General features: G+C 41.1%; 1 protein-coding gene across 2 annotated transcripts; it reads right to left on the reverse strand.

Annotated features, from left to right (window-relative positions):
* Positions 1–2,670: 2,670 nt before the first annotated feature.
* LOC131232935 (uncharacterized) lies at positions 2,671–12,345 on the reverse strand. 2 transcript variants are annotated; one of them, XM_058229472.1, is made up of 4 exons: positions 12,222–12,345; positions 11,932–12,089; positions 3,703–3,767; positions 2,671–3,007 (listed from the first exon to the last, which is right to left on the reverse strand). In XM_058229472.1, the coding sequence occupies exons 2-4, from the start codon at positions 12,074–12,076 to the stop codon at positions 2,939–2,941; spliced, it is 279 nt and encodes a 92-aa protein (XP_058085455.1). In that variant the 5' UTR covers positions 12,077–12,089; positions 12,222–12,345; the 3' UTR covers positions 2,671–2,938. The 2 variants fall into 2 exon arrangements, with proteins under 2 accessions (XP_058085455.1, XP_058085456.1); XM_058229473.1 differs by having other exon boundaries at positions 11,932–12,086; positions 12,222–12,332.
* Between the last annotated feature and the right edge of the window lie 2,757 nt (positions 12,346–15,102).

The following is a 15,102-nucleotide window of genomic DNA, read 5'->3' on the forward strand; positions in this document are numbered from 1 at the left end:
TGGTAACTTATGGGAACAACGATTCGGGTGGGATCTTGGTATAACACATGGAGAGTAGGCCTGGAAATGGGTAGGCCCGCCCTGGATTTTGTTGAACTGGTGGGGTTGGGTGTTTGAACTGGGCTATCTAATTTTGATTTTGCTGCGGCCATGTCCTGCCTATTGGCAACCTTAATGAAAAATATTAGGTAGGTGAAAGCTAGTTACCTGTCGACAGCTTATGGACCAGAAATTTTTGAGTCGTCCAATGCCTGCAGAGGTACAAAAACTAGGCCTGGACAGATGTAATGGCTGATCCTAAGCTTGTCCTGTTTTGTTCCTGGGATAGCTTTCAATGGGCCGCGGCTTTCATGGCTGTCTTACTTCGTCCTCGGCTTGGGTTAGAATATTGGACCCAAAGTTGCGACCCAGGCCTATAAAGCCTGTTTATCAATCAGGCTGGGAACAGGACCCGGTCTGAAACGTTTTAAGGTTTCAAGGGCATTTTAGTAATACATCATGCATGGTGAGGATTACTTTAGACAGCGCGGATCTTGCACAAGAGCGGATGATGTGGCTCGGTCTGCCGGCGCACAATCATCTCAGGCCCATCAAGGCCGCAGTCCGGGCATGGACGGACCTTACAAGGGCCAGGCGAGGCCCAGACAGCTCGCAGCCCAACCCTTAGCTAGGGGATGGGCCACCATTCCCAATGAATTCTTATGAGTGCACTCATCCCCACGGACTTGGGACATTTCTGTGACTTCAAGATTGACAGAGAGTACACGGAGCATAGATCCAAAAATCAAATCGATTGGATGATTGTGCCCGTCAGATCAAAAATAATTTGCTTCTACAGGGAGCGGACCACGCAAAAAACAAGGCATGCGGTCCCACATAATCAATGGGCCGTTACCAAAATCAACATACAATCCACACCTTCATTGGAAGGCTAGCACCGTTCCTAAAGCTTTTAAATGATACCATGGCCAACTGTCCATTCATTCCGAAAATGGATGGTCAAGATCAAGTGGAGAAACAAAATAGGTCCAATCATCATATTGAAACATCCATCCGGCAGATCCCAGATCCCACTTGGTATTGTTTAATACCAAAGTAGCACTTCCTTTTGAAGATTCAAACCATGTGATTTATATCTCTAAGACTAGACGACAGTAAAAAATAAATAATTTTAGCCTTATTTAAAGGGTTAGGATCATCCAATCAGCATGATTCTTGCACCATAGCTTGCTCCCAACGGTTCTATTGAATGATCTGTCCGATTGATAATCGGTCATCTACTGTGGCATTTAAAAGGTTTGAGGATGTTGCTAGCGTCCCATAAAAGATGTGGTGGGGACATTAGCAAAACCCATATCAAACGAATCTTATTTTAGATGATTATCCGCTTATAGCGCCACACAACTTGGACGGTCTGACTGAGTGAATGCATACCAGGTCTTAAGATCAGAGTTCTGATTTGGCGGAAAAAGGCAGCCCCGGGCAGCACATACAAATCCAGCCATGTGGACCAAATTAATCACATGTTTGCGGGACCCAATACCATCAAGGCCCGCTTTACTATCGGCCATCAGATCGATGGTCCATCAGTCAAGGTTGGTGTCCTCCAACCCATGTGATAGTTGGGCGACGCCAAACCACCAATCTGGATCTCACATCGATCAGAAGTGAAATGAATGATGCTCCAGTGCAACTCCCTTGCAAGGGCATTGATCTAGACTGTTGATAGAAACCCATTGATGGTACAAAAACCCACCGATACAACGATCCTCACAATTAAACAGTACAAATTTGATACTCGATCAAACACTGAGGAATAAGTAGGGCTGTCATCAGGCTGGCCAGGGGTTTTGGGGCCCAAAGCAGGCCAGGCCTCTCAGGACCACCCAATTTTTTTTTACTTGTCCTGTGCCCAGCCCATCTACAGCCACTGGAATAATCACATGCCAGCGAGTATATGATGTTAACTCATATCTAGCCCACACTCTGTGTTTGACCTCGTCAATCCAGACCGCTCAACAGATCTGCTGCTTGGATGTCCCACTTTCCAAAAACAAAGCACGATGACCGTAATTGCCAAATTATGGAAAACATTTATGAGCCGTATATAATGTGAAAAACAAAAAAAAAAAAAAGGCAACAAATTAGGTGATTAGGATCATCCATTCAATGAGGGTTTATATATATATATATATATATATATATATATATAGAGAGAGAGAGAGACTCCAAGAGGTGTCCCAATCCACTGAACGGTCTAGATGGGCCAGGATGCTCAACAGTTTGTGTCAGGTGAACATTTACCTAATTCGCACGCATGGGGGATGTTGAAGAACCCTCGGGCCCTGTTTGGTAGATTTCTAAAGATGCAGTCATCTCATGTTAGTTAACAGTAGTTATGTGTATTAGAGATCAATATCTCTAATACATAAAGAGATCATGTTAACAGTAATTATGAATTAAAGATCAATATCTCTAATACATAATTACTGTTAGCTAAAATGAGATGAAGTCATTTATAGGCGTCTGCCTAACAAGGCGTCTGCGTGTATCCGCAGGGATTAGTCTCACTTCAAAAATGAGGTGGGGACACCCCATGTCTTCAAAAATAAATTTCAAAAAAAATAATAATAATAATGTCCCACTCAATCTAATCTAATAAGAGAAAAATGAAAATGATAGTGCTTTCCAGACTTCTCAAAGAAAAAAAAACCAGCAGGGAAGCCCATCAAGTCATTAAAGCTAATGCTATTTTTGTTTTCCTATCAAATGTTGTACTTCACTTGGATGCCTATGAAGAAACAACCGGAAAAAAAAAATGGCAGAAAGGGGGAATGGGAATCCATATCCTTCCTACCTTCATTTCCCTTCCAATGAATATTTTGTTACCCATCCCGAAAAAGGGCACAGAGTACAACCAATCCTTTGATTCAGCAACCTATTTGGCAGGATCGGCCGCCTCAGTCGTGGTTGCTTCTCTGGCGCATTGTGATACATACGGCTTCAGCTGTGCACATGAAAAGAGAATGTGGATTAGTGAGGCACATACACACCCCAATTTGTACATCTGCCCTAGCATAGGCATGGATAGCACATCAAGAGAAATGATCATATACAAGCACTATAAGTGAACTTTCACAGCAGCCCATATTTCCTGTCAATGAATCACTTACATAGAATATCCAATCTCTACAAATGTGGACTGAACCATGAAGATCATGTGGGGCAAAAATAAACTCTAGTCCACTCACGTTAAAGGACCCACTGCTGAAAGGGTGGACACCCACTGCAGCTGGTTGGATCAACATACAGGTGTGGCCCACCTAATGAGAGGAAAAGCCTGACTTGTGCAGCAAGTAATCTTCATGATGTGACCCATCATTTGCACGGCTCATGTTCAACACATATGGAAAATTGTCAGGAAAGGTATGGATGTGCGTGAAAGTTCACATAAACCCCTCGAACAAATTTCCCCTTAATTTTAGATTAAAGCTAGGGAAATGACCTCTTATTCCACAATTTCTTAAATTTTCACATACTCATGTAATAATTTTTCTTATTCAAGAAACTGTTGGAATAGGATGGATCTTTAATTCCCAATTAATTGGAAAAAGCGGATGGCAAGAACTGCAGCTGAAAAATGAAGCTATCAGACCTCCAAATTAAACGATGACAAGGCTATGATTCCAGTATGGAAAGTACCTTGAAGTCAGTCAAATCAGGTACAACGTAGTTCGGCAATTTTTCATTCACCAAGACGTACCCACCTACATCAAAATGCTATATTGCATCACAAACAACTGGAATGATGTTTATTCCTTCTAGTTGAATGCAGAAATGTAATAATGAGCAAGAAAAAAAAGAGGCTGGATGTATTTTTAAAGAGAGGAAAAACTGGTTGCAAGGACGGCATAAAGTTTCAAGCTATGCACAAAATTAGCTGATTTGAAGATCCTGAGACTCTTATGCCCCTCAACCTCATTAACAACAAGACATTGCACTGGCATCTGAACAGTCGGAAGTTCTGTGACATGGAATATCAACAATACAACAAACCCTTCTTCTTCTTCTTTTTGAAAGATAACTGCAAATTTATTCAAGAAAAGCAGTACATCAAGAAAAAGGAAATGAATTCCCAGCAACAAGGGCAGGGGAGAAAGGACCCTCGAGCTAAACTATTTGCTAGCAAATTTTGCCTCTCTACTAAACATGGACAAAATATTTGTTTATCCTCAAAGCAAGGAGCTGAATTTCATCAAACATAAATTTCTTCCATGGCTCCAACAAAACATTTTAACCCCTTCTAATTACATTTCGAGGATCTCCTTCAACAATTACTAACCCCTGATGTTCCTTTGCAAGAAGTCTAAGACCTCGAGAAAAGGCCATGGCCTCCACCTTAGAGGTATCGGATCACCCATTCTAGCTGGACCAGAATAACAGAAAATAGCCCTTTACTAAAGATTTAGCAGCAACTAAGAGGTATATTTGACACACAAGACACAATCAATGACATTTCCAAGTGGGATTATGACACAACCTTATACTGGTCAGAAAATTATGAGCGAAACACCGACAAAGGGATCTGACTCCTAACTATCTTTTACACCATGAGAAACTCAAAAAGGTGAAATGAAGTGAATCAACAAGGTAAGCCTTGTTAAGGATGATAATCAACTTATTTTCACCATTCTGACATTAACTACTTGTTGGAAGAACAAGGTGCATGCTTATCCATCCACTTCTCAACAAAATAAAAATAAAAAGTGTAATAGCTAGTCAGCAGGATAGCCTAATTGGAGATGATGTGATATCTAGTTGTTTCCACTTATTCATAATCTTAAAGCACAAATGTAAACAATCCACAACGCAAGGGTAGATGGAGATCATTCTTTTTATTGACAACAAAAAAATTATTCAAAAGGCCCAAAGAGCGGGCTAAAACAAGGATGCATTAAGGCAATGGTTAAGTAAGAATCCCCAATACAGAGAATCTCAGAATTCCTTCCTTCAAGAGCAATTGCCCGCAGAGTTAAGATGTCCGGATGGCATGCATTCCCCAAAGGACAAAAGCTATAGCATTACTTAACCATGAACAATCCACCCACCCAAGTAACAAAGATTACGTGCCCTAATATAACTCTGCCCCCTTTTGTCTGAAGCCTAATATAACTCCGCCCTACTTGAGCCCCTGACGACTAGGGCCAGAAAAATGAACTCAATAATAGCACCTTGCTCATCCCTAAGAATCCCTCTGACCCTGGACCTAAGAATTCCAATAAAACCATGCATGTTCCTCAGGGTAGAGGACACAGTTACTCTGCAATCATGCACCATCCAATGCCAATGATAAATTAACTAAATGAAATGGCATGTATAGATGCACTGTTGACTTCCAGAAAACCTCAAAAAACAACAAAAACCAAGCCACTCAGTTGATTTGTAAACCTAACTTTGGATGATGATTTCTTTGCAACGCAGTGTGTACACAGATGACAAATTGGGACAAGTAGCAAATGCAGCTAACATTTAATTGCATCTCAAGAGTCTCAAAATTGCCAAAGTAAGCTGATAAATGAGGCAACCTAATTGAGGTGGCAAACTCAAAATTGCATTACACTGATTTGAAAATGACTTGGAGCTTGTAGGTGTACAACCAAACCTTTTTTCTATTTTATTTCTGCCGGACATGCCTGACAGAATTGTCAGTGCCTGTTAGCCAATTGAACCTATAGTTCAGGCTTCTACAATCCTATGGCCCACAAAAAAGAACAGAGACATGATTTCATAGCCTGAGGAGTTTCATAACAAAGCGCATCAGAAAGTTTGGATCCTGAACAGCGACCGCCAGTTCGCACATGTCTAGACAGGTGTGCAAATACTGTCTGCAGAACTCATTTTAGCTCTCTCTCTCTCTCAAAAATAAAAAAATAAAATAAAATATATAAAATAAAAAATCTCATTTTTCTGGAAAATAGCCTGGCGCTCTTTAAGACAAGGCCAGCCGTATAAGGGTATGCCATTTTGAATGATAAAGGGCTGTCACCTAAACACGTCCTTAGGGGTTTTAAGTTTTAATACTCATGTGATGGGTGATCATCCACGTCAGCGTCTGTTTCCACCGTGGTAAAATACAGCCAAATCTAACCAAACATGACATTAAAAATCCTTCAGAGTTATGGCAGTTAAAACAGTAAATAAACTTGCATTAGGTTGCAAGTTCATTCCATATTTTGACAACATGATGGACAGGGATGATAGAGAAAAGAAGCCTGTTCAGTTGCTAAGTGTGCCTTGTAAATATTAGGCAAAATATGTGGTGTGTTTTACCCAAGCATCCACACTAGAGGACCCTTATGTAAGGTAAGAAATGAGGTCACTAAAGGTGCATCTACCTAACTGTTGACTGGTGTTGCATTAAACAACATGTCTTCAATAAGCTAGGGGAAAATGTTACAATACCAACTGCTTTGTCAATAGGCGTACCTCACACCCTAAGGACCTGTTTCCGTGATGGTGAATTAGCAATTGACATGGAATGTTGCTATTCACGATCGTTGTCATTTGCCAATCCATCAAATATGTCATGTTGTTTAACCAAGCAGACCCTAAATCATGCATATGTTGGAGAAATCTGAATAATTCATCGAGTTCCCAAGAGGAGTTAACAACTACAACAACACATGTCCAGCAAAATCAAGAGAAACTGTTTTTGGGTGTCACCCAAGCAAGCCTTTAGCATTTGCTGGTATTTTTTAGACAAAATAGCTAGTCATACATCATGCCCATACGTTTGTCCATTGGAAATTCCATTTTCAACATGATCTTATTGGGTTCTTCTTGTCATCTATACTGTCATAGTGTTCTCTAAAGGCTTTGAAAATCAACAACTGCACATAATATCTACATAAAGTCTATCTACTACCACCATTTCCATGCACAAGTCATTGAGGTAATTGTTAATTCTACACTTTGTGTAGCAAAAAGTTGATACAATGTGAGTAAGAGGGGTATGGTGCTCCCTAATGGGTCTTCTGTGCATGAATGACATTGAGTTGATTGATTATATGTTCATCTGCTACTTTTCGTGGGGTGTTTGAATCAGCATTTTGGAGGTCTTCGAAAATCCGTGGGTGATGTTGGGGTCAGTGGAAGAGTTGGTCCTCGCTGGGCATGATGGCTAACCCAGAAGGACAGGTAAATTGAAATGGCAGCTGGCCTTGCTTGCAGGTCTGTAGTCCATTTGGGGAGAGATAAACAATTGCTGTTTAAGGAAATATTGAAGGCTTTTCTCAGCTGTTAGTGGTAGGGCTTTAATGTATCTCAAGGAGTGGACTCCCTAATTCTTGGGGTACCCTCTTTTTTTTTCTTTTTTTTTTGTTGTGGTTTGCCACTTGAATTCTTTCTGCCTTTCACCTCTTTTCTTAGTAAAATCGCATTGCTTCTTTTTAAAAAAAATGATATACACCTCTCAGTGAACGACATGACAAATGGAGCCCAAAGTCAAAAAGGTTTGACCAAGCATCCTTCTCTCAATCGATGTGGCTGGTGGGCCCCATCATGAAGATCCCATCCGAGAATAGGCCCAACATGAAAATCAATTGACAACCAATCCATGAATGGTTTGCCCCATCTTGTAAAAAAATCCAACTGGTTTGCTCACTGGGTAGGCCCCACCATCAAAATCAATTGACAACCAATCCACGATTTAACACACAAGCTTGCCCATCTAATGAGTGGATCGGCCTCGTGGCATTTCCCGCCCTTTGCATAGTTCTAATGTCCTACACATTTCACGATTATGGATCCCTTCCTAGCTACACATGGATCCTCTCCGTTCCCCTTTCCACTACTGCTTTCTATTATTTTCTTCTCTCCTTTTCCTACAACACTGGTTGTAGGAAGAGCACATAATGCCCCTGGATTTCTGGGCCCCCATTGATGAATGTAATATCCACTATGTCCATCATTTGCTAAACTAATGCTACAATCTAAGCCCAAAAATCATACCACAACAAAACTCAGGTGGGCCACACCACAGGGAACAGTGCAGAAGGGGATCTCACCATAGCAACATTCCTAGGGCCACTACAATGAAGAGACATCCCATAAATCAGCCCACTTAGAAGCTCAGGTTGTTCCATTGTTCAAATGTCCTACACATTTCGCAATTGTGGATCCCTTCCTCGCTATGCATGGATCCTCTCCGTTCCCCTTTCCACTACTGCTTTCTATTATTTTCTTCTCTCCTTTTCCTACAACACTGGTCGTAGGAAGAGCACATAACACCCTGGATATTCTAGGCCCACATTGATGTATGCAATATCCACTATGTCCATCATTCGTGAAACTAATGTTACAATCTAAGCCCAAAAATATACCACAACAAAACTCAGGTGGGCTACACCACAGGGAATGGTGCAGAAGGGGATCTCACCATAGAAACATTCCTAGGGCCACTAGGATGAAGAGACATCCCAGAAATCAGCCCACTTGGAAACTCGGGTTGGCCACACCAGTCACCAAGTGAATCTATAGGTTTTCAACACGATTTTACAATGTTCCTGTAGTATGGTCTACTAGAGTTTAGGATCAAGTTTATTTTTTGTGTACAATGAACATGGTATGGCGCAATTGATGGATGAAGTGGATCTCTCTCTCTCTCTCTCTCTCTCTCTCTCTCTCTCTCTCTCTCTCTCTCTCTCACACACACACACACACACACACACACAAATGTCAGGTTTTTCACATACTTCCTATGCGTATGGGAGAGGACTCCAGTCCCATCTATCTAGCGAGCAATCCCATCAGACTGATAAAATGCGTTCCCTCGTTTTTCTCCTTGTATAGGTAGAGAACAAGGGAGAATTGATTTTGAATTCCTTGATCAAACATTTTGACTTTGGGCCCACTTGACTCTTATAGCCCAATAAAAGGTATTGCAGCTTTGTGCTATGCAAGGTGTGGAGAACTAGCAATCCTCTTGAGGTAGTCATTCCCAGTGGTCTTACCTTATCAAATGGTCTATCTTAGAACTTTATAAAGCTCTCAAAAAGTCGACAGATGATCTTATGCTGTCTTTCCACATTTAAGGAATGTTGCATTAGAAAATTTAAAGACATAGAGATCCCCTTTCATTGCTAAAAAGCGCATGAGGAGAGGTTCAAGTACCGTTCTTGCAGTCTTCTTCCTTTCAACTCCATGTTGAATTGGTAAAGGAGATAATACTCGCTTTTGGGAAGATATTTGAGTGGGAGAAACAGCCCTTAAAGTTGATTTCCCGAACATATATCGCCTCGCTACAAAGCAGTCCATATCAATATCTGATAGTTACTACATTCAAGAAAATAATATAGTATGGAATCTCTCTTGTAGAAGAAACATCCATGACAGTGAGATCTAAGAGCTTACAGCTCTCCTAAAGCGCATTAGCAGCGGAAAACCTGAACGGTCCGGTTCAGATAGGCTGATGTGGAGATTCGACAAATCTGGTACCCTCATGGTCAAATCCTTCTACAACTTCATCTGCAATAAATCTGATGTAACAGAAGAGATAATGATAGATAAAGTATGAAAATATAAGCTTCCTCCAAAGATTGCGGCATTCGGCTGGTTAGTTGGTAAAAGGAAGGTATTGACGGTTGATAATTGAGGAAAAAGGGAATGATTATCACCAATATGTCTTTGCTGTATGGCTGATGAAGAATCGGTGGATCACCTATTCATACATTGCCCTTTCATCAATTGGATCTTTATCTTTCCTTGGTTCAAAATGTCCTGGTCTCTTCCGGATTCGACAGGTCGGTTGGTCAAAGCCTGACATGGTGTTGATCTTGGAAATCAAAGAACCTTGGTCTGGAGAATGGCCCTTCTAACCGTCTGGTGGTCAGTGTGGGAAGAAAGGAATGGCAGATGCTTTAATGGTGATTCCAATGCGGTGGGGTCCATAGTGAAAAAAAAATCAACATTATATTATAGAGTGGACTTCTAATGTAGCTCAGTTCAAGGACTGTAATCTGTTTTTATTCAAAGGGTAATTGATACACTATCTCAGCAGGTTGATTTACTCCTTGTAATCTTTCTTCCTTATTAATGCAAGTTTATGTCATCTTTCAAAAAAAAAAAAAAACTCTACGTTGAATTGAAACCCATTGAACAGCAACCACCCCTTTTCACAAATGACACATGGAATCGTGGGTATATGCCATAAAAGCTCTTTGGCAACTAAAACACAACCTATTTTCTGTTAATTCTCACACGCAAGCAGACGTCATCTATCTCCGGTGATGTTTGATGCTACATTGAGGATGTCATCCCCAATTAGGCCCATCCTATCAAATATAATTGAGTTATGAGGTTATCAAGAGGGTGGCAGACAATGGAACATGATCTTCGTTTAGTCTCTCACCAATATTAAATGGTATATGGTATTGATTTTCCATTTCTAAATATGCCCACCTTGTTGGATGATTACCTGAGTGCTCTAGGAGGTTTCAAGAGAGTGAATAATGGTCACACAATGTCTCTTTTTTTCTCCAAATCATAAACGCATGTGTCAGGTTGGGGTTTCACTAACTCACATGCAAGCATTATGCATTCCTAGCATTCACATTAGCATCAATCTTACACTGATCTGCTTATAATGTGCCAGGGTCCCAAAGTTGCAACTCTATAATTTCCCACTGGTCATTATGCTTGACACAAGGTTGTTATCCACCTGTTGCCACACAACCCTCACCGACAAGATGCTGGTGCTTCAGGGTTTTACCACTGTCTCCACTTTCTAAAGGAAGTGAGGGATGTTAGAGATCCAATCTCTTTTGTTGTTAAAAGTAGCCACCATAAATCATCAAACAGGATTCCTTGAAACTCCCAGTTTTATTTCACATGCTTCATGCAAAAATAACCAATGATTGACAGGTTTATACTGAGTTGGGTTTTGGGCTATGCGTATGTATTTCCATAATGTTATAGGATGCACAAATCATCTTTAAATTCCCTTTCTTTGAAGAGAAACTGTCCAGTGTTTAGCTCTTTTATGTAAGCCATTAATGATTAAACGATGTTCCAGTACAAGAGGAACACATTTGATATGTGGAGTGTTCATCTGATGGGCCAAACCATAGATGCTCATAGCCCCAAAAAATACAGTTGTCAGATGAGCCACGCCACCAATTGAGGAAGTTGATGTGGACTATTGGTCAGACTTTTTCTCTAACAGTCCATTTGTGAACCTCAAAAGTTCGCCAATCAACAGCTAGGATCACCTGACAATATGACTTATAGGGAACAGCCCGGCATATGAACAGTCCATCTTACACATGCAGATCTCATGTACTAAGCTCTCCCTTAGATTTTATGATTAAATTTTATTTTTATTTTTTAAAAAAAAAAAAAAACATCCTTGAGAACTATAAAAAAGGATAATTACAGAAAAATGCATTTTCATCAGTGGACTGTCAGAGAAAATCATTAAAAAGTCGATGACAATAAAACAAATAGATTTTTCATCCAGCATAGAATATTAGAAAATTACCTTGCTGCTTCCAAATACTCAAACAATCAATTCAATAAGCGACAATCAAAACAGGGAAACACCAAGGTGATTGTGCACAGTCACATAGGTGATTCACAGCATACATTCTTGTGCGGCACATGTGTTCAAGATCCTGATCATTCATCAGACAGGGCCCACTACCCCATGCATTGTAGCTAATAACAACAACCAAAAGTTAGAAATAACCAACCAAACCACTCGACAAGCGGACCTGCCTGAATTTTGCACCAGGGAATGTTCTATGGGTAGCCCAACCTGATGAACGGTCAGGTTATCACACGCGTATGCCACCTCGGCACGTATGCCTCGAATGGCCTTAGCAATTCTCTATAGGTTGGCAAAGAGCATTAGGGATGACGAGAAATAGCTCAGACCTTTGCGGGTATGGAAACCGGTGGGTTTGCAGTTCTTGCCCTTGTAGTAATCTCGAGGGCCTCTTTTCGAAGAGAGGATTAGGAGCGACGAGGTCCTCTTCCTTCTCATTGACCTTCCTAACCCTAGTATCAATCCCAACGGCATTTTCCCTCCTCTTCTACAATATCAGATCAAAAGATCCAACCACAGCATGATTTCCATAAAAAAATGCAGAAAATCAGATAAAATTAAGGAAAATCAACAAACCTTAAACCCTAAAAACCCTAATTTGACAACGAGGAGATCCTACCTGAGATTTCAACTCCTTAAATGGAAGACAGAACAGCCCTTCTTTCGGCTGAGATAGCGGCTTCGTCTCTTTATTAACGAGTGAGGGATTGTTTTGTTTTGTGTTTTTTTTTTTCAAATGATAGGGTATTTGTACGGGGAGCTGTATGATACTCTGGCAGCGTATGACGCTTCATATGCAGGCGCTTGAAAATTCTACTCGTGGCAGGTATTTCTCAACTTAAACGAACTAACCATGGAACCGGTGTTGCCTGTTTACAGGTCCAAAATCAAATCAGTTGAACAATCTTAGCCCATGATTTGCGGGCACTTCTTGGTTGACATAGGGCCGTTGGATTTTATTTCTTTCATTTTTAACCGTCAAATAACCATCCATCAATCCGAAAGTCAGATAATAATTTTTTTATTTTTTATTTTTTTAGTTCATGATGCGTCCATGCCAGAACCGTTTACATGCCCTACTTGGACTATGATTATTGCGTGTGGCTTAAGTACAAGTGAGTCTGCTAGAGTCGGATCCTTACTCTTGATCGGGTAGTAGACTCTCAGGAGTTTCAACACCCGGTCAAGGGTTCGGGTATCCATGGGTGGTGAAATTCCACCAGCGTGAGTGTGTGGGGCGTGTGTGCGTGTGTAATAATTTTTCTTTTTTTAATAATAAAAAAAAAAAAAAAAGAACGAGTCTGCCATGCTATGCTACCGGATCCTTGCGAAGCTAAAATTGGACGTCCCGTGTCAGATAATTGGTCTAACTATGATACGAGTGGAACGGAGCTAACCATTCTTCTAATTAAAATTGTACACTAGCCAAACTGTGCTAAACTCTGACTAGCTTAGCTCAGCTGGGCTCATTCAGCCACGGGGCTTGGCTCGAGTTCAACTTAGCTTGATTATTGAGCTGATCTAGTCACCAAATGGATGGACAACGTGGATACAATCATACATCACGGTGGGCTCCACCCGTCCAGATTACTGGATGGTGTGGATGAGACCCACACATCTGGTGCGGCCCATCCAGCACCATCCAGAAATGGACGGCTGGAATGCACACCAAATGGATGGACAACGTGGATACAATCATACATCACAGTGGGCTCCACCCGTCCAGATTGCTGGACGGTGTGGATGAGACCCACACATCTGGTGCGGCCCATCCAGCACCATCCAGAAATGGACGACTAGAATGCAACACATTGCCAGTGGTGGATCCCATGTAGGTGGGCCACCCCACTACCTTCTCTCCCTCTGATATATATATATATATATATATATATATTAATGTAATATACATATATCTAAAGTGCCCATCGTCCACACTCTCTGGACGTTCTAGACGGTGGAGATCTAACGTACATATCATGGTGGGTCCACACGTAGCAGTGGCCCACCACAACATATATTATATGATATAACATATTATCATATATCATATTGTATATATAATACATATATGTATATATGTATGTGTGGGTGTGTGAAACTATGTGGGTGGCAGTGTCAGGCGTCCTTGGACGCTGGACGGCCTGGATAAAGGAGGTACACTTCACTTGTGGGCCCCACATGGACGGTTTGGATGGCCCTAGGAAATATGGCGGCCCCACGTCAGGTGGGCCACACTCTTGGATCAAGTTGATATTTGTGTTTTTCCTTCGTTTGGGCCTGTCCAAATGGACTGCCATGTGGGCCACTCGATGGATGGCATGTATAAAATACATATTTCATGGTGGGTCACACACACACATCATTTGTCACGGCCCAAACTCGGAGATCGGACTTATAGAAATCCTGGTCGCCGAATCCAGTGCCGACAGCCTCCGTAGTACCCCATTCTCGGCTTCCAGCGCTCAAACGCCAGATTCCGATCCTGGGATCCTACAAGGAGGAAATTTTATTTTATTTTTTGTACATTTAACTGATAACAAGCATAACCACAAGTTTACCAATCACAAAGGCAACATCATCATCATCACACATCCACTAATATAATCATCTAAATACAGTGCTGAAAGGGAAATACCTAAATCGAAATTTAAAGCTTCATACACGCTCCAAGTTCAACGCAGCTGCAACCTAACGCCACCTGCACACATCTATCGTGCATAAGCTTATAGAAAGCTTAGTGTGCGGTGAAAGTGTGTGCACAAGATAAGTGTCAAGTATTCAACGCAATGTCATAATCATACAATGTCGAAATAGGCGCAAGGTCATGAATCATACGTTATCCAAGTAAGCAAAAATACCGACAGGTCCATGAGTCAAAAAATATCAGAATACGCAATACAGATCAACTATACAAATGAGGAATCATATCAAAATACGCGATATAGATTAACTATACAAATGAGGAACAATATCAGAATACGCGGTACAGATCAGCTATACAAATGAGGAACAATATCAAAATACGTGATACAGATCAGCTATGCAAATGAGGAGTCATAAAGAGTCGAATATCAAATGTCGTATCTAAACCATATAAATGCAGAAACACAGGTAACCCAAAATGTCATATGTCGCGAATGTAATGCAATATGCGGTGCGAATGGAATGACCATGCTGGAGTGTGAAGTCGGGATGATAGTAAGTAGTAACGCAGGCTATAGGGTCCATCACAAGAAACTTCTATCCAAACTAGTCTCATACCTAATTTGGATAGTCAAACTCAATGTGGTAAACTCTTGATCTCAGATTAGTCGCGCTCCCCAACCGAAATCTTGGTCATTATGAAGGTACACGTAACAAATAGTTGCGCACCACCAGCCCGAGTGGATAGTGAAAGAATGAATGAATGAGTATGTAACTCCTGCTCAATAAGTCCACATATCAGTATTGTTCATCTCTAGGATCATCACCAGGACTTAGTACACTCCAAATGGCACTGT

Source organism: Magnolia sinica, chromosome 18, assembly GCF_029962835.1.
Source record: "Magnolia sinica isolate HGM2019 chromosome 18, MsV1, whole genome shotgun sequence".
NCBI classification, from domain to species: Eukaryota; Viridiplantae; Streptophyta; class Magnoliopsida; order Magnoliales; family Magnoliaceae; genus Magnolia; species Magnolia sinica.

What these genes read in the sequence shown, in the direction of transcription:
- LOC131232935 (XM_058229472.1), bottom strand. Translation starts at nt 12,076, where the DNA reads ATGCCGTTGGGATTGATACTAGGGTTAGGAAGGTCAATGAGAAGGAAG. An exon ending in CGGTTTCCATACCCGCAAAG is followed by an intron (nt 3,768 to 11,931) that starts GTCTGAGCTATT and finishes ATTTTGATGTAG; the next exon opens with GTGGGTACGTCTTGGTGAAT. An exon ending in CTGATTTGACTGACTTCAAG is followed by an intron (nt 3,008 to 3,702) that starts GTACTTTCCATA and finishes TCATGTGCACAG; the next exon opens with CTGAAGCCGTATGTATCACA.